At 45.6% G+C, this 26,563-nt stretch overlaps 1 protein-coding gene across 3 annotated transcripts in view; it reads left to right on the forward strand.

Annotated features, from left to right (window-relative positions):
* LOC147102088 (NADPH--cytochrome P450 reductase-like) overlaps window positions 1–26,563 on the forward strand; it is a 137,263-nt gene that overhangs the window by 40,972 nt on the left and 69,728 nt on the right. For all 3 annotated transcript variants that reach the window (XM_085964266.1, XM_085964264.1, XM_085964265.1), the window contains exons 3-4: window positions 21,264–21,312; window positions 24,018–24,146. In XM_085964266.1, coding sequence (XP_085820392.1) covers window positions 21,264–21,312; window positions 24,018–24,146 — 178 coding nt within the window. The remainder of the gene's footprint in view (window positions 1–21,263; window positions 21,313–24,017; window positions 24,147–26,563) is intronic.

Here is a 26,563-nt window from a genome sequence, read left to right on the forward strand (position 1 = left end):
TTTCCCTGGATCCCTACCTTTCAGACGGCTGAGTGATGAGGAGTGACTGGCGAAACTCTGATAAAGATGAGATTTTTCAGTGGTCTAGAAAAGCCATGATCTTAGGACAGGTTCAAACTGATGAAAAGGCAAATTCAGGATTGATGTTGGGAAGTTCATCTTTGCACGCAGTCACCAATACTTGAAATGGTCTTCAGGTAAGATAGTTGAGACAAGAGCCCTGGAAATATTCGAGACAGTTGATTGCTGTGACAGAGGGAACAGTATATTCTGAATGGATGAGCTAAGATGGGCTGAATGCCTACCTTCATTCTACTTACCTTGTTCTTATTTTGCCCTCTGACTAAGTTTTTGGAGCATTCTCTCTTCGCAGTTGCGAGGTTGGTGGTAGGGAGACAGATTATTTTTTGAAAAAGGAATTCAAACAAAAGACTGACTTCGTAAAAAAACTACTGAAAAATCAATGCGTGAATAGGAGATGTGCTCAGTTGTAAATATCATGTTGCAGAAACCCATTGCTGGCAAACATGGAGGGCCTGTTTTTGCAACTCCAAAGAGCTGCAGGTGTATTATGTTCTAATGAGATCATTCTTACTCTTTTCCCCCCCTCCCCAATGAATTTTGAGCTGCTCAAGGTGCTGGGAAATGGAACACCACTTCCACCCCCACTTTTTCCAAAGCCAGATTGCATGGTCCGGCATTTCCGACTGCACCAGTGTGACGTGATATTTTCCGTGTCCAGTATAGGCCACCTTGCGGTCTGTCTAAGTGAGAGGATCAGCATGTATTGAATCAGAGGTTCAACATGGAGGAAACCTTTTGACTTGGGTTGGAAATTGGTCGGGAGGTAGGAGACAGAGAGTGGGGATAACTGGTAGGTACTTGGATGGCAGGATGTGACCAGGGATCTGATCTTGGGCTTCTATTTTTCACCATATTTATTAATGACTTGGATGAAAGAATAGAGAGTTGTACGTTCAAGTTTGCAGGTGACACTAAATTAAGAGGGACAGTAAGTAGTACAGATGGGAGCAGAAAGTTGCAAAGGAACATAGATTAAGTGAGTGGACAAAACTGGCAAGTGGAGTTTAATGTGGGCAAGTGTAAGGTCATCCACTTTGGACCGAAGAAAGATAAATTGGTGTATTTTCTAAATGGTGAGAAACTAGGACTTCCAAATCACACTGCACCTCTGCAGTTCCAAGTACTATCGTTTAAAGCTAATAGGCTGGTACAAAAATAAATCAAAAATCTCAAGGGGACTGGATTACAAAGGGGAAGAAGTTACGCTTCAGTTGTATTAAGCCTTGGTCAGACCCCATCTGGAGCACTGTGTTCAGTTTTGGGTACTGTACCACAGGAAGGATATATTGGCCTTGGAGAGGGTACAGCACAGATTCACCAGAATGGTACCGGAGCTTATAGTGTTATATTATGAGGACAGTTTGCATAAACTTGACTTGTATTCACCATGCGTATAGAAGATTGAGGGGTGATCTAATCGAGGTGTTTGAAATGTTCAAAGCATTCGATAGGGTAGATACAGAGAAACTCTATTTCCTCTGGTGGGGGAATCAAGAACGAGGGGACGCAATCTTAAAATTAGAGCCAGACCATTTAAGAAGGAAGTCGGGAAACACTTTTCCACACATAGGGTAGTAGAAATCTGGAATTTGCTCCCCCAAAAGGCTGTGGATGCTGGGACAATTGGAGCTTTAAAGACTGAGATTAATCGATATTTGTTAGGTAAGGGTATCTAGATATATGGAGTTCAGGTGCAGATTAGCCATGTTCTAATTGAATTCTGGAGCAGGCTCGAGGGACTGAATGGCCTATTCATATTCCTATTTTCCTAAAGCCAGATTGGTGATATTGGTTCATGCCCTCTGGAAGCTCTGTTGAGACTACCCAAATGTATTTCACACTGGACCGTAACAGCCAGTAGGCTTTCACTCCAACTGTCTGGTATGGATCCAAGTGCTGAAAGGTCTGTGTCTAACCTGCTGCACCATCCAGCCCTTTGGAAAACTTCTCATTGGCCCGGAATTTGTGGTTTTCGCCGTCATTACAACTGTGATTCTGACAGCAACTTCTGGAGTACGCACATGCGCAGCTAAATGTGGAAATCCAGAGGTTGCTGTCAGTCATTCCCTGCTCCTCCACATGGTGCGTTGTTGAACTCCCATCAATCAGTTGAATTCCTTGAACTAACGAAAACTTCCCCTTTTATGCTGGACTATCGCTCTCTTTATTTTTAAAAAAAAAAACCAAAAAAGTTAAACCTTGTTGAATGAGGTGTGACTGGGTTTTTAAATGGTGTACTAAGTCATAATTACTACTGGACAACTGTCCTGGCCCTGAAAAACTAATTTTATATTTGTGGAATGTCAAATTTTTCCATTATAATTCCGTGGTTTTTAATTTTTTTTGAAGTTTGTTTGATATTTCAGCTTCTACCTTAATCTCGTGTATGTCCCAATCTTTATTTTGCTCTCTGTAAAATGATTAAAAAGTGAAGAATAATCAGTGCATTTTACTTCTGGTTTGCTGTCTGTGAGAATTCTTCAGTGTGATTGGCTGCTTAGCCAGCTTGATGACATCACTTGCTGGATGCTGGAGATCCCCTAGACTTGGCGCCAGAATCAAATTAACATCGGGAGAGGGGAAATCGATGCCACGGGGATCGCTGCACCTTTGTGGGCAGCTTTCTTTGAGGTCAGCGGCGAGCACCATCACTTAACCGCTGACTGCAAGATCTGGGCCATTAACTCAAACCGCAGGATTGCTCTGCTGAGGCCTCTACCACGTCTTGACCACATCAAGCTCTGAAGTCCAGCCATGAGAAAATTGCCTTGTGGAGGGGACAACTTGAACCTTTGGTAAAAGTAGAAGTTTTGCCAAAAAGCTGTGATGCAATTTCTTGTTCAAATTACCCCGTTGCAGTTCACAGAATCACAGAAACCCCACAGTGCAGATAGAGGCCATTTCGGCCCATCGAGCCTGCACCGACACATATCCCACCCGATCCCCGTAACCCCTACACCAACACATATCCCACCCTATCCCCGTAACCCCACGTATTTAATCCCCCTAACACTAAGGGTCAATTTTTTATCATAGCCAATCAACCTAACCCGCACATCTTTGGACTGTGGGAGGAAACCGGAGCACCCGGAGGAAACCCACGCAAACACAGGGAGAATGTGCAAACTCCACACAGACAGTCACCCGAGGCCGGATTCGAACCCGGGTCTCTGGCGCTGTGAGGCAACAGTGCTAACCACTATGCCACCGTGCCGCTCTCTCCTGTCCACTCGGGATAATAACAAATAGCTGCAACTTGCCTCCAGATTACCCAGGGAGCTTGGTTTGGAAACTCTGGTTAAAAATGAGCATGAGAGGGGGGTGCTGCTATCCATGTGCATCTTTGAGTTAGCTAACATTTGATTAGCACGTTCTTTGAAAACGTTTACCATTGTACGATTAGCTCCGTAAGTACCATTTTATAAAATAAGTCATTGGGGGGAAAAAAATCCCTGTTTTAATTTTTGCATATTAATTAGCAAGACCCGAGTAATTGGCAGATTCAAGTGCGATGATTGTCACCTGATATTTTTGTTTTCTGCAATCGTTTGATGTGGTGTATCATTCATTGTGGTGGTGATAGTAACGGGAGACATGTCATGAGTGGAAACCTTTTTATGATGGATTGGGTAACCATAGCAACAGGCTGCCTCTGTTCAGCCCTGAAAACAGCTGCCTTTCGGCTCTTCGTCTCCTCAAGAGGGCATTGGATGTGATGCGGCTGTTGCCAAGGGAAACACAAGTGTGGAAGAGGGGCAGATTGCAAAAAGATTTCCCACACAGATGGACAGGGCTGCCGACAACTGTAGAAAATGTAATTATTTGCTAATGCAATCACTCCAGTGTCGGCGGATCTCAGCAGGGACAGTGCAAATATGCATCATGGATCAGTTCGACTGAGATGAGGGATTCCACTGGGGGAGTTACTTTCTCACTGTTGTACAGTATTCAAGGATCTTGGTTGTGGAATGCTGACAGGATGAACGGTCTGTAGTATCTGAATAGAGCAGAAAAGTAGCATAAATACAGGGGAATTCTGCCTAATCTGCCAGTTTACATGATAGGCTGGGCAACCTGCAACTGGAACTATGGGCTGCATATACTCTGTTCGCCAGCAGGAAGCAGACCCAAGCAGGTTAGTGTTTACTAATTAATGCTGAAGAATAACACTAATGATACGAGACAGCAAGATGGCCTGCAGTTTGCTGCCTTGTGTTAACTATGTGCTAGTATGTCGCATATTCCAGGTTTAATTTCTCACTTGTGTTAAGCGGAGGTGGCATCCATGTCTCTGGATGCACATGAGAACTTCACAAGGTAGTTTTATTCTCTGCCTCCAGGGAGCACGATGTTTGCCGACTTCCCGCCAGGAGCTTCTGTGGTAAACCACTGTTTGTATTCCTGTTTGTCCTGTTTGTATTCCACTGTGTACATGCCTGGACATGCCTCGGCTGACTCCTCCCACAGGTCCTAGTATAAAGGTGACTGCTCCCCAGCCCTTGGTATCCTGGACCGGTCGACCACTCGAGGCAGACCTCCATTCTGTTGTTAATAAAAGCCTTTAGTTACTCTTCTAACTCTCAGTCTTTTATGAGTAATTGATAGCGCATCAGCTTCCCTTTGGGTCTGGCCGTGGGAGAATCGGCCCTCTGCCAGCAGTGGGACTTTCACATTATTGTTGACCCTATAAGCGTTTTCCTTCCCCCCCCCCCCCCACCCCACAGATCTAAGTGTAAAGTTGCAGGCGCAGCAACTTGAGCGGTGACGCATGCACAAAATGGCGAACGTTTACAGGGAAAGCTGTTCTAACAGAACTCTTCAGGTATATTGATTAATCTGACTTCTATGAATAGGAACTCGTACATTGTGCGCGCACAGCATGGGATCAGTTGCTGCAGTGACCAGAGATGGAATTCCATATGGGCAACAAGCCTGTAAGCAGTTGATCAACCGCTGTATTGCAGTACAAACTGAAGACCCTGGCAGTGTTACTGGCATTTTGTTTTTATTTTGACATTTCTCCAGTTAATGTGTTCCAGGGATTTGGCGTAGCGCTGCTGGATAAACCTACAAAACAATGTTAAATTACTTGTCTCCTGCAAGGAGCAGGAGCTCACATGACTTGAAATACCAATGGGAAGCAGGCATTTAAAGTGCCGATCAGGTTGGACGAGCTGTGGCAGTGCAACTCCCCCACCTCGAGTGAGGAGCAGCCTCTCCACTGGAGTGTCAGCACAGCATTGTTTGTCTCTCTACACCCATATTGTGCAAAGTAGAGACAATCAAGTAAATATTTACCTGCTTTTGTATTTGGTGCATTTTTATTAGGCAAAAGGTGATGTTTATAAGGCTTTAATTAGCTTGTATTGGAATGAATAATTCAGCCTCCAGTGTGCTCTGAGTGGGTGTTGTGTGCTTTCTTTTAAGCTTCTTTCCTCCCAGCCACACACCAAAGAGGTGCAGGTTCAGACCTCTTTATATCTCATTCTGTCACGTCCCATAATTATGTCAAAGAAAAATGAGGTGGTCAATTTTCAAAAAGTTTGGGCCTCTTGTCTTTCACCTATATTAAAATTATGTATAAATGCGGCGATCGCACTACCAAAACTGGTCAAAGACAATGCCTTTATTCCCCAAAATTAAACGACCCCCTTCCTAATCGGGGCCAATACAATTGAGTGTTATTACAAAACAAGGAAAAATAGTCTCTCATTTGGGTAGGAGAGAGGAATTTTGAGACACTCCCTTAACAGTTCCGCATGCACAGAAATGTGAAGTCCGCCGTCAATTAAAGTACCCTGAGAGATTCTAATGAATGACGTGCTACGTAAATAAGATTTACTGGCACATTCTAACTGCTGTTCTCTGCATCATGTGGAGCTAAATTCATTTAAAGCACATCAGTATCTCCTGCTGCACTGATTTCAGCACATCACTGCATGAAACTTGAGTTCAAGGTTGAACATAGTGGGGAATGAGCCACATTAATGGATTCGTACAAGGGTAGATTATCCATAAGGCAAGAGGAGAAGTATCTGGGGGGTCTCCTCGCAGTTACTAACAGAAGATTGGTATTCTGATTTAGGATTTATCCATCAACTAGGCAACAGCCCTTTTCAAACCCTCTTGATATGTGTGGTAAACCACTGTATTGTATATTGCCACCTCTGGGTGGCGCTGTGTATGGAGGCATGCCTCAGCTGACTCCACCCACCACTGTGGGTTTCGTTCAGACTTGTTCAGTCACTCACGAAGAAGCATGGTCTCTTCTTAGCTAATAAAAGCCTTATTCATCTCTTCTTTCGACTCATCATCTCTTCTTCGACTCATCACCTTTTATGAAGTAATTGATAAGCGTATCAATTTTATTAGCTAAAAGTTAAATGGCGACACCTGAGGAGCAACAACAGCAACGGATACAGCAGACATTGCTGAGAGCCCTTAGACCACCACGCCTGGACCTCGACCCTCAAGATGTGGGTGCATCAGCCAAGTTTGAACACTGGCTGAGCTGCTTTGAATCCTTCCTCGCAATCTCACAGGTTACAGAGGAGGATCACAAACTGAAAATTTTGACCGCCCAGGTGAGCCATCAAGTATATATGCTAATCCGGGACTCTAATACGTACGTGGCGGCCCTCGAGCTACTAAAAGGGCAATATACGCGCCCAGTGAACACAATTTACGCCCGACACCTCTTGGGATCCCGCAGGCAGCAACCGGGAGAATCGGTAGGGGCATTTGCACGGGCGCTACTGGCACTCTGCAGAGACTGCGATTGTAAAGCGGTAACGGCTGTGGAGCACGCGCAGGGACTCGCCTGTGATGCCTTCGTCAGGGGCCTCCAGTCAGACCACACCCGGCAGAGACTGCTAGAAAGCAAGGAACCCGACCTGAAGACGGCCATTGCCCTTGCGCTCTCGTTAGAGGAGGCCCACCGAAACCTCGAGGCATACCCCCGTAACGGCGCCGAGACATGGCAATCGAAACCGTGGGACACGGGACCGCCGCCCCCGGCACCAACCGCTGCAGCGACCCAACCGAGACAGCAGCCTCCGGTAAGAACTGCTTCGATGCCCAGTAACCAGGCCCAAAAATGCTATTTCTGTGGCCAGTTAAAACATCCCAGAGCGCACTGCCCAGCTAAGACAGCTACCTGCTCGGGCTGCGGGAAGAAAGGCCATTACGCTAACGCCTGCAAGGGGAAGCCAGCCAGCAGCGCAGCGTGCGGGCCGTGGGAGCAGCCATCTTATCCGCCATTTTGTGTACCCCCGGCCGCATGGCATCCGCCGCCATCGTATCCAACGCACTCAACCGCCATTTCGTCACCGGAACCGACCACCGTCTCGGCGGATGACTATAGTGACTCACTAAGCCACATACTGGCCTCCGTGACGCTGGATCAAGGCCACCCTCACCATCTATCCAGCTCCATGATGGATATCGCGGTAAACGGCCGCGCCACCAGTTGCCTGATCGACAGCGGGAGCACAGAGAGTTTCGTCCACCCCGACACGGTACGTAGCCACTCCCTCACGATTCTGCCAACGCACCATCGCATTTCTATGGCGTCCAAGTCCCAGTCAATGGACATCAGCGGCTACTGTGTGGTGACCCTGTCAGTAGGGGGCACTGAATATCAAAAATTTAAACTGCTAGTCCTGCCCCGTCTTTGCGCTGCCGTCCTGCTAGGGTTGGATTTTCAGTGCCACCTTAAGAGTGTCACACTAGCATACGGTGGACCCCTCCCCCCACTCACAGTCTGCAACCAACAACTTTTAAATCGCCCGCTGCAAACCACCTGCAGCCTTTCCACATTAAAAGTCCCCCCCCCTCCCCTGTTCGCTAACCTCACCCGCGACTGTAAACCCATCGCTACCAAAAGCAGGCGGTACAGTGCCGGGGACAGAGCTTTTATCAGCTCTGAGGTGGAGCGGCTCTTGAAGGAGGGCATTATCGAAGGTAGCACTAGCCCCTGGCGAGCCCAGGTTGTAGTCGTTAAAACCACTGCAAAACGCCGCATGGTAATCGACTACAGCCAAACCATAAACCGGTACACCCAGCTGGACGCGTACCCCCTCCCTCGCATATCTGATATGGTCAATCAGATTGCGCAATACAAAGTATTCTCCACCATCGACCTTAAGTCAGCGTACCACCAGCTGCCCATCCGCCATGAGGACCGCCAGTATACTGCCTTCGAGGCAAACGGCCGCCTCTACCACTTCCTTAGGGTCCCCTTCGGCGTCACCAACGGGGTTTCGGTCTTCCAAAGGGAGATGGACCGAATGGTTGACCAGAACGCGCTGCGGGCAACCTTCCCCTATTTGGATAACGTCACCATCTGCGGCCACGACCAGCAGGACCACGACGTTAATCTAGCAAATTTCCTCCGTACGGCCCAACGGCTGAACCTAACGTACAATAAGGAAAAATGTATGTTTCACACCAAGCGCCTGGCCATCCTCGGCTGCGTGGTGGAGAACGGAGTCATCGGGCCCGACCCCGACAGAATGCGCCCCCTAATGGAGCTACCCCTTCCCCACTGCCAAAAAGCACTGAAGAGATGCCTGGGGTTTTTCTCCTACTACGCCCAGTGGGTGCCCCTCTATGCAGACAAAGCCAGGCCCCTCATCAAAGCCACCTCCTTCCCCCTGACACCAGAGGCGTGTGCAGCCTTCACTCTTATCAAGAACGATATCGCGAAGGCCGCAATGCACGCGGTGGATGAGTCCATCCCCTTCCAAGTGGAGAGCGATGCCTCCGACTTCGCCCTAGCCGCGACCCTTAACCAGGCGGGCAGACCCGTGGCCTTTTTCTCAAGGACCCTCCAGGGCCCCGAGACGAGACACTCCTCCGTCGAAAAGGAGGCCCAGGCTATTGTAGAAGCGGTGCGTCACTGGAGGCATTACCTGGCCGGGAAACGATTTACCCTGCTCACTGACCAGCGTTCAGTAGCTTTTATGTTTAATAATAAGCAGAGGGGTAAAATCAAGAACGACAAGATCTTGAGGTGGAGAATCGAACTCTCCACCTACAATTATGATATCTTGTATCGGCCAGGGAAACTCAATGAGCCCCCAGATGCCCTATCACGTGGTACATGCGCCAACGCGCAGAGTGATAGGCTGCAGTCCCTCCACAATGACCTCTGCCACCCGGGGGTCACCAGGTTTTTCCATTTTATCAAATCCCGTAACCTGCCCTACTCCATCGAGGAGGTCAGGACCATGACCAAGAGCTGCCAAATCTGCGCCGAGTGCAAACCGCACTTCTATAGGCCGGACAGAGCAAGCCTGATCAAGGCCACCCGCCCCTTCGAACGCCTGAGCGTCGATTTTAAAGGGCCCCTCCCCTCCGCTGACCGCAATGTGTACTTCCTCAACATAGTTGATGAGTACTCCCGTTTCCCCTTTGCCATCCCTTGCCCAGACATGACCAGTACCACGGTCATCAAGTGTCTGAATGACATCTTCGCTCTGTTCGGGTTCCCCAGCTATATACATAGCGACAGGGGCTCATCGTTCATGAGCGACGAACTTCGGCAGTACCTGCTAACAAGAGGTATCGCCACGAGCAGGACCACCAGTTACAACCCCCGGGGGAACGGCCAGGTGGAAAGGGAGAACGCGACGGTTTGGAAGGCAGTCCTCTTAGCACTAAAATCTAAGGGCCTTCCGACCTCCCGCTGGCAGGAGGTCCTCCCTGCAGCGCTTCACTCCATTCGGTCACTGCTTTGTACTGCCACTAATGCGACCCCTCATGAGAAAATGTTCGTTTTCCCCCGGAAGTCTACATCGGGAACCTCGCTACCGGCATGGTTGACTTCTCCTGGGCCCGTCCTACTGCGGAGGCACGTGAGGACGCATAAAACGGACCCCCTGGTCGAGCGGGTGCACCTCCTACACGCCAACCCCCAGTATGCCTGGGTGACATACCCAGACGGGCGGGAGGACACGGTCTCCATACGAGATCTCGCACCCTCGGGTACCCCTGAATTACCACCGTTATCCCCCTTACCACCGTTATCCCCCTTACCACTGTTATCCCCCACCACCCCTCCCAACCCAACCCCTGCAGACGGCATGCCAAAGCCCCAGGAATCTTCGCCAACCACCCAGACACCAGACCCGACGTCGGATGCTGCAACACCACCGCCGCCACCACGACGATCAGGACGTCAGACAAGGCCTCCTGATAGACTTAACTTGTAGTACCCTTCACCCCGCCGGACTTCACATTAAACAAGGGGTGAATGTGGTAAACCACTGTATTGTATATTGCCACCTCTGGGTGGCGCTGTGTATGGAGGCATGCCTCAGCTGACTCCACCCACCACTGTGGGTTTCGTTCAGACTTGTTCAGTCACTCACGAAGAAGCATGGTCTCTTCTTAGCTAATAAAAGCCTTATTCATCTCTTCTTTCGACTCATCATCTCTTCTTCGACTCATCACCTTTTATGAAGTAATTGATAAGCGTATCAATATGCAAAAGTCAAACAGAACAAACCAGCAAGCAAGAAACGCAAGTGTAAATAGAAAGTGAGTTGACTGGGCTTAGTCGACCACATTGCTAAGGCTAGAAGCCAGAACATACTGTAGTTTGAATAGCCCTTTAAGGGATAGACCAAGTTAGTAGCCAAGTATCATAACTGTTCCAGACCCCAACCTACTTCCATGGAGGCTACAGGAGATTGGCTACCCCACAGGATGAGACAGAGACTGACGACAGCAAACTGGTCAAAACTGACCGAGTAAAACTACAGATAATCTGTGGGAGTTGTTCAGAAAAAAATGATCTTAATACAGGACCAGTATATACAGGAAACTTTCTGGTATCCGGCACTGACTGGACCGAGCTGGTGCCGTTAGATCAAAACTGCCGTATAAACCAGCGGCAATGTTAAAACATCGAGCTTTTCAGCTCCGTGAGAATCAACAAACCCTGTTGCTTAGCAACAGCTTCAAAACAGTCAACTGCAGCTGCAAGCGTCTCTAGCTGAAGCTGTTGCTTAGCTACAGACCTTGCAGAGCCTGACTGGGAGGAAAAAAAGCAACGAGAAGTAATAAAACTTATAGAAAACGGCTCCTGAATTTTGCCGGTAGAGAGAGTTTTCTGGACTTTTAACCTCTGGTTAAATGAAAGTTTCCTGTACCCTTAAGGGGCAAGAGCTCTACTTATCAATAAAACCCCCATGGTCAACTAGAGGTGAAAGATAACATATCCAAGGGACTGGGATAGATATAAAGAACAGCAAAGAGGATTTTAAAAAAAGATAGAGAGAGCTGCAAAAAGGAATACGAAAAGAAACTTTCAAGGGATATCAAGATTAACACAAGGTTTTTAACAATACATTAGAAGAAAAAGGGTAGTCGAGGGTAATGTGGGCCCTTTTAAAAACAGATGTGGGTAATATTGCAAATGAAAATAAAGATTGGCAGACTTGTCGAATAATTACTTTGTCAGTCTGCACAGTAGAGGAATATAATATACCTGACATTTCAGGGAAATTAATAATGAATCAAGGACTTGGGACTCATTAAAATTAATGTAATCAAAAAAAAGTATTAGAAAAATGAATGGCACTAAAGACTGACGAATCCCCAGGACCTGATTTGTTTCTACCCCAGGGTTTTAAAGGAAGTACCTGTAGGTGAGGAAATTGCAGATTCTTTGGCCATAATCTTCCAAAGTGCTCAATTCAGTAATTGTCCCTTTTTTAGATTGGGAAATTGCAAATGTTACTCCATTATTTAAGAAAGGTGAGAGAAACCAAGAAATTATAGACCTGTTAGTCTAACATCTATTGTGGGGATGTTATTGGAATCCATAATTAAGGACAGAGTGACTGAGCACATGGAGAAATTTGAACTGATTAGAAAGAGCCAATATGGATTTGTAAAGGGTAGGTCATGTCTAATGAATCTAATTGTTTTTTTTTGGAGAAAGTAACTAAATTAATAGACAGGGGAATGTCTATGGATGTAGTTTATATGGACTTCCAAAGGCATGCGATAAGGTTCCACATAAGAGACTGTTAACTAAAATTAAAGCTCATGGAATTGAAGACAAATTATTGACCTGGTTAGGAGATTAGTTAAACAGTAGAAGACAGAGTAGGGATAATGGATATGTACTCTAATTGGAAGGAAGTGACTAGTGGTGTCCCACAAGGATCTGTGTTGGGGCCTCAACTATTCACTATATTTATTAATGACTTGGATGACACAATAAAGAACCATATATCCGAGTTTGCCGATGGCATTGGTGGCATAGTAAGTAGTATAGACTGGAGCATAAAATTACAACGAAACATTGATCGATTAAGTGAGTGGGCACAACTGTGGTAGGTGTATTTCAACACAGGTAAGTGTGTGGTCATCCATTTTGGACCAAAAAAGGATCGATCCAAAAGGCTAATAGAATGTTTGCTTTTATAACTAGAGGATTAGAATATAAAGGGGACTACGTTTTACTACAGCAATACAAAGCCCTGGTTAGACCACATCTGGAGTACTGTGTGCAGTTGTGGGTATCGCACCTTGGAAGGAGTTCAGAGCAGAGTCACCAGGATGTTTCCAAGGGTTAGATTATAAGGCGAGATTACGTAAACTAGGCTTGTATTCCCTAGAATATAGAAAGTTTGATTGAGGTTTTAGGATTTTGAAAGGAATTGATAGAAACTTTTTTCTGCTGGTGGATTCGAGGACAAGGGAGCAGAGGTAGGCCATTCAGGAGAGAAGTTAGGAAACACTTCTTCACAAAGTAAAAGATTTAAGAACATAAGAAATAGGAGCAGGAGTAGGCCAATCGGCCCCTCGAGCCTGCTCCGCCATTCAATAAGATCATGGCTGATCTGATCCTAACCTCAAATCTACTTTCACTCTCCATCCCACCCGAACCCATGTGATCTCCCGGGAGAGGCGAAAAACCAGATAAAAAACCCCAATGGCCAATTTGGGAGAAAAAATCTGGGAAATTCCTCTCCGACCCATCTAGGCGATCGAAACTCGTCCAGGAGATCACTCTGTCCTGTATTTCCTGCAGTACTTACCTTCTTCTGTAAATGATGATCTCCACCCCAGCCAGGAACAGGCCCAATTTACTCTTGAAGGACTCCTAGCTGGCAGCCTGTTCCCGAGGTCTCCACTAATCCCTGTGAATAGAACCATCTCCTGAAATCTAACACAGAATTAGAACACAAGAAGTAGGAGCAGGACCAGGCTACACGGCCCCTGGGCTCGCTCCGCTACCCACAGGGCCATGACCGATCCGAACCTAGACTCATGTCCAATTTCCTGCCCGCTCCCCATAACCCCTAATTCCCTTTACTTCTAGGAAACTATCTATTTCTGTTTTAAATTTATTTAATGATGTAGCTTCCACAGCTTTCTGGGGCAGCAAATTCCACAGACCTACTACCCTCTGAGTGAAGAAGTTTCTCCTCATCTCAGTTTTGAAAGAGCAGCCCCTTATTTTAAGATTATGCCCCCTAGTTCTAGTTTCACCCATCATTGGGAACATCCTCACCGCATCCACCCGATCAAGCCCCTTCACAATCTTATATGTTTCAATAAGATCGCCTCTCATTCTTCTGAACTCCAATGAGTAGAGTCCCAATCTACTCAACCTCTCCTCATATGTCCATCCCCTCATCCCCGGGATTAACCGAGTGAACCTTCTTTGTACTGACTCGAGAGCAAGTATGTCTTTTCTTAAGTATGGACACCAAAACTGTATGCAGTATTCCAGGGTCTGAATGGGTCTGAATCTGCACCTCCCTGGTGTTGGCGGCAGTGGGGGGGGCGGGGGGGTGTAAGAAGCTTAAAAGAAAGCATGCAACCACACAAGTCTCACTCGGAGCACACTGGAGGCTGGATTATTTATTCTAAAAAAGCTAATTTAATGGCATAAAAATCATACTTTTTGCTTCAGAATAAAAATGCACCAAATACAAAAGCAGGCAGACATGATTGGTCCCTATTTTGCACAATATGGGTGTACAGAGACAAACAATAACTGGAGAGGCTTCTCCTCACTCGAGGTGGGGGAGTTACACTACCACAGTTCTTGCAACCCAATCGGCACTTTAAAAGCCTGCTTTGTGGTAATAGTGGGATTGTTATTTGAAAATCCTAATTCCGATTTTCTCACCACCCCCCCCCCCCCCCCCTCATATATTGACCAAATCATTAATCACCGTCTGGTTTATCCTTGAGTACAATTATGTTTCTTTGCATAATTATTACTAATATTCTGTGTAGCTCGCTAAATAGGAAATGCTTTGTGTTAATGGCCAAACTGGCTAACAACGACTATAGTGCACTAGAACGGTCTGTTATGGCGTTCTGATTCTTACCTGCTTGTACAGCACCTCGAGGTCCTGCCTCTTAGTGCCACCTGCGGCCAGCACTACAGGTGGCAGCAGCTCCCATTTTAATTCACTTTGTAATATCTCTCCCAGCTGATCCAAATGATGGTAACTGGAAGAATGTTGAGTTGGGAACTGCCCAAACCATCTGTGAATTATGGCCATATTAGCATGCTGGTGCAAGAGCTGAATGTTACGACTGATGTTTCTGTTGGCGCAATCCTGGTAAAATTTCTGCTATAGTTGCATGTTGCTACAATAGGTGACTGAGCCAGTTGGTTGAAATCATGAGTTAGCTACAGATGATGATGGCCAATCAACTCGGCTTAAGCTCATCCAACCAGAAAGAACCTATATTCTTTACCACTTCCACCCCCCTTCCCAATCATGGTAGGAGACTGATGCCAGGAAGTTCTCCACGCAAAGCACGATTAACTCTTGGACTTATGGCTAATGTAACTTTTAATAAACGGCTGGATGCTGTGTTGGAGGACTGTAGATTTTTTTTTCTACGTGGATGAGATAAAATGGGCCAAATGGCCTTAGTCATCTTGTGACCTACTCAAAGTACAGGGCCAACAAGCAACAGCTGAAAAGGAGTTGGACAAGAAGCTGAAGCAACAGCTGCTTATCTGAATGTGTAACAAATACAAAGAGTTGCTGAAGTGAAAGATTTACGCACAAGTTTCTTTTTAAAGGACAAAGCAGAAGACTAAGTTATGTGGCAATTGGGTTTCAGCTTGCCTCAGGAAAAAAAGTTGAATATAAACTCTTACATTCTTACTGCTGCTAATTTCTAAACCGGTTTTCTAGCTCCCCATACAGTGTGCCTAAAATAGGTGTGCTTATATAATGAGCGACCTTGTGTTCGCATTCCATGGTGTCCCTCCATGGCCTCGCCCCTCTCCATCTCTGTAACCTCCTACAACCATCCGAGATCTCTGCGTTCCTCCAATTCTTGCTAGAAGAAGTGTTAATTCTGAAATCCTGTGCATGGGTACTACTCTGCAAACCAGAGGACAGGGGCTTGGCCAGTGCTTAGACCTGCAGTGGCGGGACCTCGCAGATGCATGAGCTCTTGTATTTCCTCCCGAGTCGCCACATTCCAACATGAGGGCAGCTGCAATTCAAGAAGGTCCGCCACCGCCTTGGGGCAGCTTGGGATGGACCAGAAATGCAGCCTAGCCAGTTCTGCCCACTTCCCAAGAACAGAAAAACCTTGCACTCTGACACCCAGAGTACCTGCATGTGCAGCTGCTGGGCTTTCACACTGTAGCTGTGCCTTCATTGTGGATGTAATGTGTATCGTGTCGATGTGCATCAGGGAGAACCCCTGCTTCATGGTTGTCAATCGGTGGCTTCCATCACTAGATATTTGCGTCATGCACTCTAGTGTAGCACAAACTGTACTCCATGGGTGACCTTCCTGTGCCCACGTTTGAGCTTCCTGCATTCCAGGAGATGTACACTGCCCTGGGTCCACCCCCGGAGAATTACTGAACGAAGTGTGCTCTTGCTGAGAAAGTGAGGCGTTTCTGCACCCAAGACAAGAAGTGGTGCTGTGTGAAAGGGACAGTGTGGATGTGTCTGCCTCTTCACTCTGGGCTGTCTGTGTCAGCGCTGCCTTCGTTGAGGGAGCATACTGGGGAAAAATAAGCTCTGGCATATGTGGTGCAGTATACTTGCAGTCATACCATTGATGTAGACGAGCTTGCATGCTTTTGAAAGCGGAGTAGATCTGCTGTTCTCTTGCTGTCTACTAGTGCTCCACATCTCTACTAGGCAATCTCTGGGGTGGAGGAGGCAACTTCAGTGATTGTTGCAGATGCAATAAAGTCAAGCGCCTGCTCTTTGCAAGGCTGCAGGGATCTTGCATGATAACTGCAACCACCAGTTCCCGCCCACACGCTTGCATTGTGCACCACCATGGACTGCAGCAAGCAGAATGATGTGGACATCACTATAATACAAATCATCAGAGAATATTATATGCACATATTTAGTTATCTGCTTGCTGTTTTTCCTAATGATGCTGCAAGTGCTCACCTACTTCCATTTTACCACTTGGACTTCTACATTAGCCATACAGGAATAACTAGGTTAGTTGGCCTTCCCCGGTTGTAACATTACACTGTTGTCCCAGAAAATGCACCTTGGTTTGTACTGCAGGTTTCTATAGTTTATGCATGCATTCATGATGCCAGGGCTAAAAGGGTTAAATTATGAGAAGAGGTTGCATAGACTAGGCTTGTATTCCCTTAAGTACAGAGGATTAAAGGGCGATCTAATTGAGATCTAATTGAAATGATTAAAGGATTCGATAGGGTCGATAGAAACTATTTCCTCTGGTGGGGGAGTGCAGAATAAGGGGGCATAATCTTTAAATTAGAGCTGGGCCATTCAGGGGTGATGTCAGGAAGCACTTCACACACGGTAGTAGAAATCTGGACCCCTCGCTTCCCCTCCCCACCCCCCCAAAAAAAAACTATTGAGGCTGGGGTCAATTGTAAATTTCAAAACTCAGATTGATTTTTTGTTGGGTAAAGATATTAAGGGATATGGAACCAAAGTGGGTGTAAAAGGAGTTAAGTTACAGATCAGACATGATCTAATTGAATCAAGCTTGAGGAGCTGTATGGCCTATTACTATCCCTATGCTCACTCAATTGCTGGATATACATCTTTGAATGGTATGCTTTTGATGTAATCGCTTCACTTGGATTTTTTTAAACTTTAAGGCATACCATATTTGTCAGTTGTAGTTACAGCAAACGGATTTGTCTGACCCAACTGGCTAAATCAAATAGGATGCTGTACAGTGCAGAGAATAATTTCCATTGCAGTCATTTACCTTTGTGATTTTGTTGGTGTCACCAGATTTCTTCTGCGCCTCCTTGATGGTTCTGCTGGGTGTTGAATTACTATAAACTCCTCCCACGCATGGAGCCGGTGGGTCTTGGTTGTCATGTAACCTGCCAATCAGAATATCTGCTCCAGACGCGCCGCCACTTCATGCACGAGTACAGAAACGGTGCAGTCAGTGAAATGCGCTTGCCTTGTGCGGGGAGATGCCAGATTCTTTGTTTCCTCTGCTTCCCCACAGCCGCAAGTGGAGATGCTGAACTGCTTGATGGGTGCTGAACTGTTCCAATGTAGATTGGTTGTTTTGTTGTCCTAATTGGAGCACTGCCATCACTTAAACTGTGGCCTAGTGCAGGCCTCTGATTGCACCAGTGGATTATTTGCCTTATTGGCAGCAAGAAGTCCAGAAGTGGAGGAATTAGCCCCAATTTCTGATGTTTTGTAATCTTAAAGGTACAGTATTATTTAACATTTTGACGCAGGTCAAAATTGTATTTTTCCACATCTTGCATATAGCACACACCACCTGCAACTATAACACTTGCCTGTCACACTTTTCAAGTCCTATCTTAATCTGGCTATGTTTACCTTATTTATTACACTTCCCTCTAATTGGCCTATTCTTGCTGTGTAACTCACTCCAAACTTGGCTTCTGGAGGAAAGTAAGTATACAGTTGTGTTCCCCAGGGCTCGGTATTCGAACCACTGCTCATCCTGATATAAAATCACCTGGTCTTGGGTATATGGGGCATAATTTCAAAGTTTGCAGATGACACGAAACTCGGAAATGTAGTAACAATGAGGAGGATAGTCAGACTTCAGGAGGACATAGACAGACTGGTGAAAGGGGCAGACACATGGCAGGTGAAATTTAATGCAGAGAAATGTGAAATGATACAATTTGGTAGGAAGAATGAGGAGAGGCAAATTATCAGCTAAATGGTACAATTTTAAAGGGGGTGCAGGAACAGAGACCTGGGGGGGTGTATACACAAATCTTTGAAGGTGGCAGGACAAGTTGAGAAGGCTTTTTTTTTTTTAAAAAAAAGCATATGGGATTCTTGGCTTTATTAATAGAGACGTAGAGCACAAAAGCAAGGAAGTTATACTAAACTTTTATAAAACACTGGTTAGGCCTCAGCTGAAGTAATTGCTTAATTCTGAGCACTACACTTTAGGAAGGATGTCAAAGCCTTGGAGAGGGTGCAGAAGAGATTTACTAGAATGGTAGCAGAGGGACGAGGGTCTCTAGTTATGTGGAGAAGCTGGGGTTGTTCTCCATAGAGCAGAGCCGGTTAAGAGGAGATTTAATGGAGGTGTTCAAAATAAGGAGAAACTGTTTCCATTGGCCGAAGGGTTGGTAACCAGAGGACACAGAGTTAAGGTGATTGGAGGTGAGCTGAGTGGGGGAAAAATGTACACTACGAATTATTGTGATTTGGAATGCGCTGCCTGAAAGGCTGCCGAAAGCCAATTGAATTGTAACTTTCAAAAGGGAGTTGGCTAAATACTTGAAGGGGGAATATTTACAGAGCTATGGGTAAAAAGCAGGGGAATGGGACTAATTGGATAGCTCTACCAAAGAGCAGCACAAGCATGATGGGCCAAATGCCGCCCTCCTGTGCTGTATCATTCTATGATTCTATGCGTTTGCTGGCGTGATTACACAGTAGCTATGCATACTTGCATATTAACCGCACATAGTAGAAATGCACTCGTGTACTAAACTCGCGCTCATCTTTACATGATTAACCAAATAACTGTATTGCATTTTACGAACCCTACCTAGTTTTGTACAGGAAACTTTGTGATATCCAGCACCGACGGGACCGAGCTGTTGCCGTCCCATCAAAACTGCCGGACAAACCAGCGCTAATGTTGAAACATACGGAGATTTTGAGCTCCGTATCTGGCAACAAACCCTGTTGCTTAGCAACAGCTTCTAAACAGTCGGCCGTACCTTGCAAGCGTCTCTGTAGCTTAGCAACAGCTTCAGCGAGACCTTGCAGAGCTTGACTGTTGAGAAAAAAGCAACGAAACGGAAAAAAACCTAACGAAACGGCTCCTGATTTTTGCCGGTGGCTCGAGCTTGCCGGACGTTTAGCCTCCGGATAACACACAGTTTCCTGTATAGGGCTACCATGAGCAGTCTGGAGGACGCAGCTCACAAATCCCCGATGAGTTCTGTTCGTGAGTAATACCGGTACCGATCTCACGAGCACTACACCTAATAAGTTGTATTAGTGTGTTATCAATAAATAGTATTAATCAGACATCACTCTCACACTATCTCTTGAGCCTACGTGCCTGTCGTATAAGGGAAGGATAGTGAATATCCTAAATCCGACAACAGCACTTTCTTTGTTTGTGGCACTGCATTTATCTTGGTCAATCAATATAATAATTGCGCCAAACCCTGTTCTTTCAGCCAGCTGATCACATTACAGTCTCGGTTTAATGTTGCTATAAAGCACCCTTACCCTGTGTCTCAGAACAGTGGCGATACTGCAACTCACAAACTTGGTCAAACCTAAATAGGAGAGTTCCAGAATGGCAAGAAAAAGGAAGGCGACTCCAAGCCATTCAGCATTGCAATACATGACTTTAATAAGCTGGTCAATGAAGTTCTTGTGGTTTGGTTTGTCTTGCGTGCACTTAGTGTAGCATTTTACTCAAGTAGTGCAATCCTGCTGTTGGAATCATTTCAATTCTTTGGAGCCAATGGACGATTGTAAAACGCAGTATATAATTAATACCCCAGTAATTAAGTGATAAAATCGTTAACAATTTCTGCACAGTTTTGCTTCAAACCGGTTATCAGTAGGATTTCAGTAACCCATATATGATTTCTGCATTATCTCCACTTTAATCACAAAAAACATTTAGCAGTCCAATTGTAGATTTTCCTGGGCTTTTCAATTGGTTTGTGTTTGGGGAGATTGTTGTCTGTGTCTGTGTGTGGGTGAGTCTTGAGCATTTTTGTGGTCATCACAGTGAAGAATGTTTCCCTTTCTGAGGTCCCAGCAGTGCTATGTCACCTTTGCAGGCAGTGGCTGAGAAGTAAGTGTGCAATAAGGGTACCTGATTTTGTGACTGGATATAAGTGAGGCCACGCCATCGGCTTGCACAGGGCTCATTTCAGTATTAATATAAACTGACACCGAGTGTTCTGATTTTGGGCTAGACTCCATGCACAATGACACCTTATCCGTATAAACTATGGACATGGGAGCTCAGGACTTGGTTGCTCAAGCAGGCTTCTTAATGGTTATTTTAGTTGTTGGGGAAGTTTTTTTGTGGTCTTGGGCAGTAGAATTTTACTCTATGCATTAGTTGGATTTGTTGGGTTGCCTGCCATTTTTGTGGGTTTTTTTCCCCCCGCCTGTACTGTGCTGACCCCACTGAGAAAACGCCTGCGGGATTATGCTCACTAGAAACTGGATCGAGGCTGCCCAATATCATTTCTCACAACCCCATTACAGCCAGCAGTCTTCCAATCCATCAGCCTGGGCTCGATTCAAACCCAGGCCACTGGAAAAAAGTATTTTAAACTGCATAACACTAGTTGAAGCACTGGTAGTTAGTGGATGCTGCTATTCGAACAGGGCAGTGGGTTGGTCCAGCAAAGAACTGGCACAGATGATTGACCGAATGGCTTACTTCTGAGTTGGAAACTTCTGTGATATGAATTTAGTGTATTATAGAAGAAGCATATTGGCACAAGGTAAGTGTTTCTGGTGCAAGTGACTCTTTCTACAGTGTATTGTTAGGAGTGTGCTAGATAACTCATGGGGTGATTGGCTAAAGGAGATATTTTGCCACTTGCGCAGCTGTTTCCATTAAGATGTGCATCAAACTGAAATTTATGGGCCAGATATTGCAGAACAACTCTGAATAAACCTCCGTAATCTTATCTAAATAATGGGTTTATCTTCTCTCTGCAGGATACCAGCATTGCGAGAAACCAGCTTCATTGAAAAAATGAAGAAAACAGTAAGTGTATTTTTCACTTGTGATATATTCTGGGCATGGACACAACCACTTAGTGATGAGGGGGAACTGACTCTTCAGAGCTGTTACGGCTAACAAAATAATTGAGTAGGCTTGATGGACTGAATTACCTTGTCTTGTCCCTATGTTACCCGTGTTTGGTAGCTCCTTTCGATAGATCTCCCAGTAGACACACTATTCCCAAGAGGGCAGTCTAGGTGGGTGACTCGCTTCCACTGCTCTCTACTCGATCATCTGGAATGAACCTACATTACAGTACTTATATTCATGTTTCTTGATTTGAAATGTTTTCCTCTATTACCCTATGCAGAAATCCATTCCAAGTTTTGATCACTTTGGTGAACTATTGGGATCAGTTCTAAATTACCTTTCATTAGTTTCAACTTGTCCCACTGTTATGGTTTAACTTTGGTTACGTACTGGATTTATCTTTTCCATACATTTTACCGTCTTGTATACCTCCATAAGGACCCCCTTTCAGCCACCTTTCCAAGCTGAAAAGACCAATGTCTTCAATGCCTCTCCATAACTAATTCTCTGCATCACCTCTAGGGCTTGCATGTCTCCTAGATGTCTTGATGCTCAGGACTGGACACTGCACTCGAGCTATGATCCGAGCAGAGCACTGTTTAACCGTAGCTTCCTCCAACCTGTACTTGTACAGTTTTGCTTGAGACGAGGAAACTCTGCTTGTGGGAAATTTTGTGTGCTGGTGCCCCATTAAATTGGCTTATTGTGAGAAGGCGTTTTAGTCAGTCTTCCCTTTCTATCTCTTGCTAAGGTTTCATAGGCACCCTCCAGTACCTTGACAAATGACTGTTCCTCAAGTGAGTATCTAGACAGTTAGGGCTGGATTTTCATTCAGAAGTCGGGTTGGAGGCGGGACTACAACTTTCGGGGTTGTAGTCCCGCCTCCATCGAAATGCAGCCAATCCACGCGATTTTAACTTGATTGACCTTGTTGAGCCCGCCCAGCGGGCTCAGCAGGCCAATTAAGGGCCACCCGGCAACAGGCGACGTCACAGATTGAAATTTCATCTGTTAAGAGGTTTTGACAGATGAAATATCAGCGTTTCACAGCTGTTTGAAGCTGTCAAACACTGACAGTCTTACTTCTAACCTGAGTCCTTTGCCACAGACTCAGTTAGAAATCTCTCCTGCACAGAAAGCTGCAGGCTGTCACTTTTGACAGATTGCAGCCATTCTGCTTTCTGTGCCAGTGAGATGAGAGACTCCCCGAACCTAAAGGAAGGAAGGCTGAAAGGTAAGAAAATGTATGTAAAACTTATTTAATCACTTTAGACACACTTACCTTTGCCCTCATGCACATATCACTCACCTGAACACCGACATCTTGACCCCTCCAAGCCCTTCAACCCCACGGCCCGACTCCTCCAACTTGGCGTGGTTTGGAGCCGTCGGGAATCCTGCAGTTCAAGCTTAAAAATTGGGATTAGGCTAAAAATTGGCACTAATCCCTTCCCGCCTCGGGTAGGCGGGTCCCAGTGCAGGGCGAGTACCCACCTCCTTTGAAACTGGCATGGAGGCGGGTTGGGGTCGGGACCCCTGGTTTCGGGATTTTAACCCCCCCACACGCCTCCAAACCCGACTCCACGGCCCACTGAAAATCGAGCCCTTAATTGTCAGCAAGCTGTTCTGTTATGGAATATCAGTCGAGCTCAGTCCTGTTCTCATTAAACATCTACATGAGCATATTTTAATCCCCTTTCTAATACTGCCTGTACTATTCTACCTAAAAATTTGTAGAGATAGTGAAATGGTGCTTCTAGTTCCTGATTTACATTGTGTTCCTGATTTACATTCAGTACTCCTAAGTATGTCTCCCCCATGTGTATGCTGATTGCTTAGTTTGCCAAGCAGTAACTTCAGACACCCTGAAGCGTTACAAACGTACGAACAATGACGGACAGGTAAAGATCCTCTGGTCCATCCAGCCTGTCCCCCACTATTGTAATACCTTACATACACTCTCCACCCCACCCAAAACCATGTTCTCTCCTGGGAGAGGTGAAAAAACAGATTAAAAACCCAGGCCAAGTTGGGGGGGAAATCTGGGAAATTCCTCTCCGACCCATCTAAGCGATCAAAACTAATCCAGGAGATCACTGGCCCCGAGGTACCTACCTTTTTTTTTTTAAAAGAGGTAATGTAGCCACAACCAGAAACAGGTCCAGCTCTTGCTTGAAGGAATTCAGCGAATTGGCATCCACCGCACGAGAGAACAGCCTGTTCCAAAGGTCCACTAGTCTCTGGGAAAAGAACCACCTCCTGACATCTAAGCTAGCTCTGGCCTTATGCTACTTAAAATTGTGACCCCTGGTCCTCCCTAACCTATTATGGAGCAAACTGTCAACTGAACCACAATCTATTTCCTTCACCTTATAAACCTCAATCAGATCACCCCTAACTTTACACTTCTCTAAAGTGTAGATTCTCAACTCTCTTAGACCATCTTGATAATTAAAATGCTTTATACTGGGAACTAGTCTAGTGGCCCTCCTCGGCATCCTTTTCAAAGTCTCAATATCACCCACCATGTGAGGAGACCAAATTGGACACCAAGTGAGGCCTGACCAAGGTCGTACAAGGACAAAATAGTATGCCTCGTCTTATCAATTCTCCTATGAATGCACCCTAATGTGCCTCCTTTATATTCCACCCTGCAGGGAAAAAGCATAGTTGTGTTTTACGGTTCTCAAACAGGAACAGCGGAGGAGTTTGCCAACCGGCTCTCAAAAGACGCTCAACGCTATGGGATGCGAGGAATGGCTACTGATCCAGAGGAGTACGATATGGTTAGTACCACGTTTTGAGGGCCACAAAGAACTCAGGAGAACCGAACCAAAGCTGATGATAGATGTATATATGTATAAAATAAAACATAGATGGTGATTTCCCATGGCATTGCTTAAGTTTAAGAAATTCTGTGTCTCTTCCAGCGAAGACTCTAGTTGTCTCCTATTCTCTCTACTCCCTTTTCTCTATCTTACCCTTTGTCTTCCATTTGTTGTGCCTCTCTCTCGCCGTCCTCCCCTTCACTCAAGAGACCCAACACAAAAGACATGCAGGTTCACTCCTTTCAAAAAAGGTTTAATTATTCAGTAGATTTAATTAGATTTCTTGAATACTGTTCAACATTAAATGGAATAAATTAGCAATAAAAATGCATACTTGGCAATAATTTACTCCATCGACTGTTACTGAAGAAGAAAATGATTCATGAAGCAGCAGTTATTTGGCAAATGTAATATTTAAACAATATTCTACACAAACTTAATTAAAAATGCCATAAATTAGCAATTTAAAAAATAAAATTTATTTGGCAGACTCTGAGGCCTTGTCGTTTTGGGGGGGGGGGGGGGTGCACTGCGTCCCTGAGTGGCATAGCTATTTCTAAAATCTTTTTAATAAATAAATAAATTGCTTCCACTCTGCAATATAACATTTCCTCTTCAGGTATCGCTGTGTTTAAAAGGCGGGAGCTGATCATCTCCCAGGCCCCTGTCGGCTGTTTCTGGTAGGTGAGTGGGATGAGCAATGTAATTAATTAAATAAACACCCCTCAACTCTGCACTTCTACCAGCTGGGAGTGCACTATGTGAACTCTGAACAGTGAAGCCTGAACCTATTACTCTGCTCTGCAATTTGTGAATGCAGCACTAATGCACTTTACTTTCAGCCATTACATGCTGAGGCCTATCCTGGAGTTAATACACTGATATTGCCCTCTTTGATCACAGAAATTCACCTAGCCCAGGTAGCCATTATGCATCTATGAGCCTTAACCATGTTGGCAGGTTCTTCAACCATGGGGGGCATCACCTCTGATTTGAGCATTTGGAGCTGTGGTCACTGTCTAATAACTCAGAGATCTCATTGTAGTTCCCCTACCACTGCACCAGCTGATGTCCACTAACTCAGCACACAGCACAGATGGTGCATTCCTGGTCAGTATTACAAAGCATCTCACTGGACAAATGCATTGAGGCATAGAATTACAGTTTTTTTTTCTAAAAGCATACAAGCTGACAAAAGATCCTTGCTCGGGATGTTAAGCTAGTATATGAGTGTGATGGGAGTGATCAGTGATATAAGAATGCTGAGATGGCCAAGTAGAGTATGTACGTGTAAACACACTTTGCAGTATGTGCAAAATGATGGGCTTAGCCATCAGAATATTAGTCACAATTAGGTCCGGATATCTCTGGGTGCAATCGTGTATGGGTACAAAGTTTGCACTTGAGGTAGTACTCCAAGAACCATCATGGCTTATAGTATTTCAAACTGTGTAGTGTAAGTACAGTTCTAATGCTGTCCCTACACAGAACAAAATCACTAAGCAATAAAAGTAAGTATTACGAAGGTGAATGTTACATCCCTGACTATTTTAACTGAAAATGGGGAATGCTGGAAATTGCATCCTAAAAACTGTTGTACAAAAGCAGAGGGAATGTAGATGAATTCTGATAACAAGATACTCCCAAAACATTAACCTGTTTTTAATCTTTCAAATGCTAGTTGAAATTTGCATTTCCAGCAACATACTTGTGGTAAACCACTGTTTGTATTCCTGTTTGTCCTGTTTGTATTCCACTGTGTACATGCCTCGGCTGACTCCTCCCACAGGTCCTAGTATAAAGGTGACTGCTCCCCAGCCCTTGGTATCCTGGACCGGTCGACCACTCGAGGCAGACCTCCATTCTGTTGTTAATAAAAGCCTTTAGTTACTCTTCTAACTCTCAGTCTTTTATGAGTAATTGATAGCGCATCAATTTTATTAACAACATTTTTATAATGGAGAAGATCCTCACACCAGCATGCCTGGACTTAGATCATCAGGAGGCGGACTCATCCACCAAGTTTACTCACTGGCTTAAGTGTTTCGAAAAATTCCTGACCGCCTCCGAAGCAATCAAATCGGACGAGGACAAACTGGATGTCCTGACCTCCAAAGTGAACCACCGAGTGTACTCGGTCATCCAAGACGCGACCTCGTACGCGGACGCTATCAAGCTCCTCAAGGACCAGTACACGCGCCCAGTGAACGAAGTGTACGCCAGGCACCTCCTGGGGAGTCGTAAACAACAACCTGGGGAATCGACCGTGGAATACCTTCAGGCACTGTCTGTGCTTGGCCGGGCCTGTGGTTGTAAGGATGTAAAGGCCGCCGTGTACACAGAGGAACTTATCCGGGACGCTTTTGTAGCGGGCC

Source organism: Somniosus microcephalus, chromosome 22 (assembly GCF_052327205.1).
Source record: "Somniosus microcephalus isolate GS21.2 chromosome 22, FLI_Smic_1.0, whole genome shotgun sequence".
In the NCBI taxonomy this organism is placed as follows: Eukaryota; Metazoa; Chordata; class Chondrichthyes; order Squaliformes; family Somniosidae; genus Somniosus; species Somniosus microcephalus.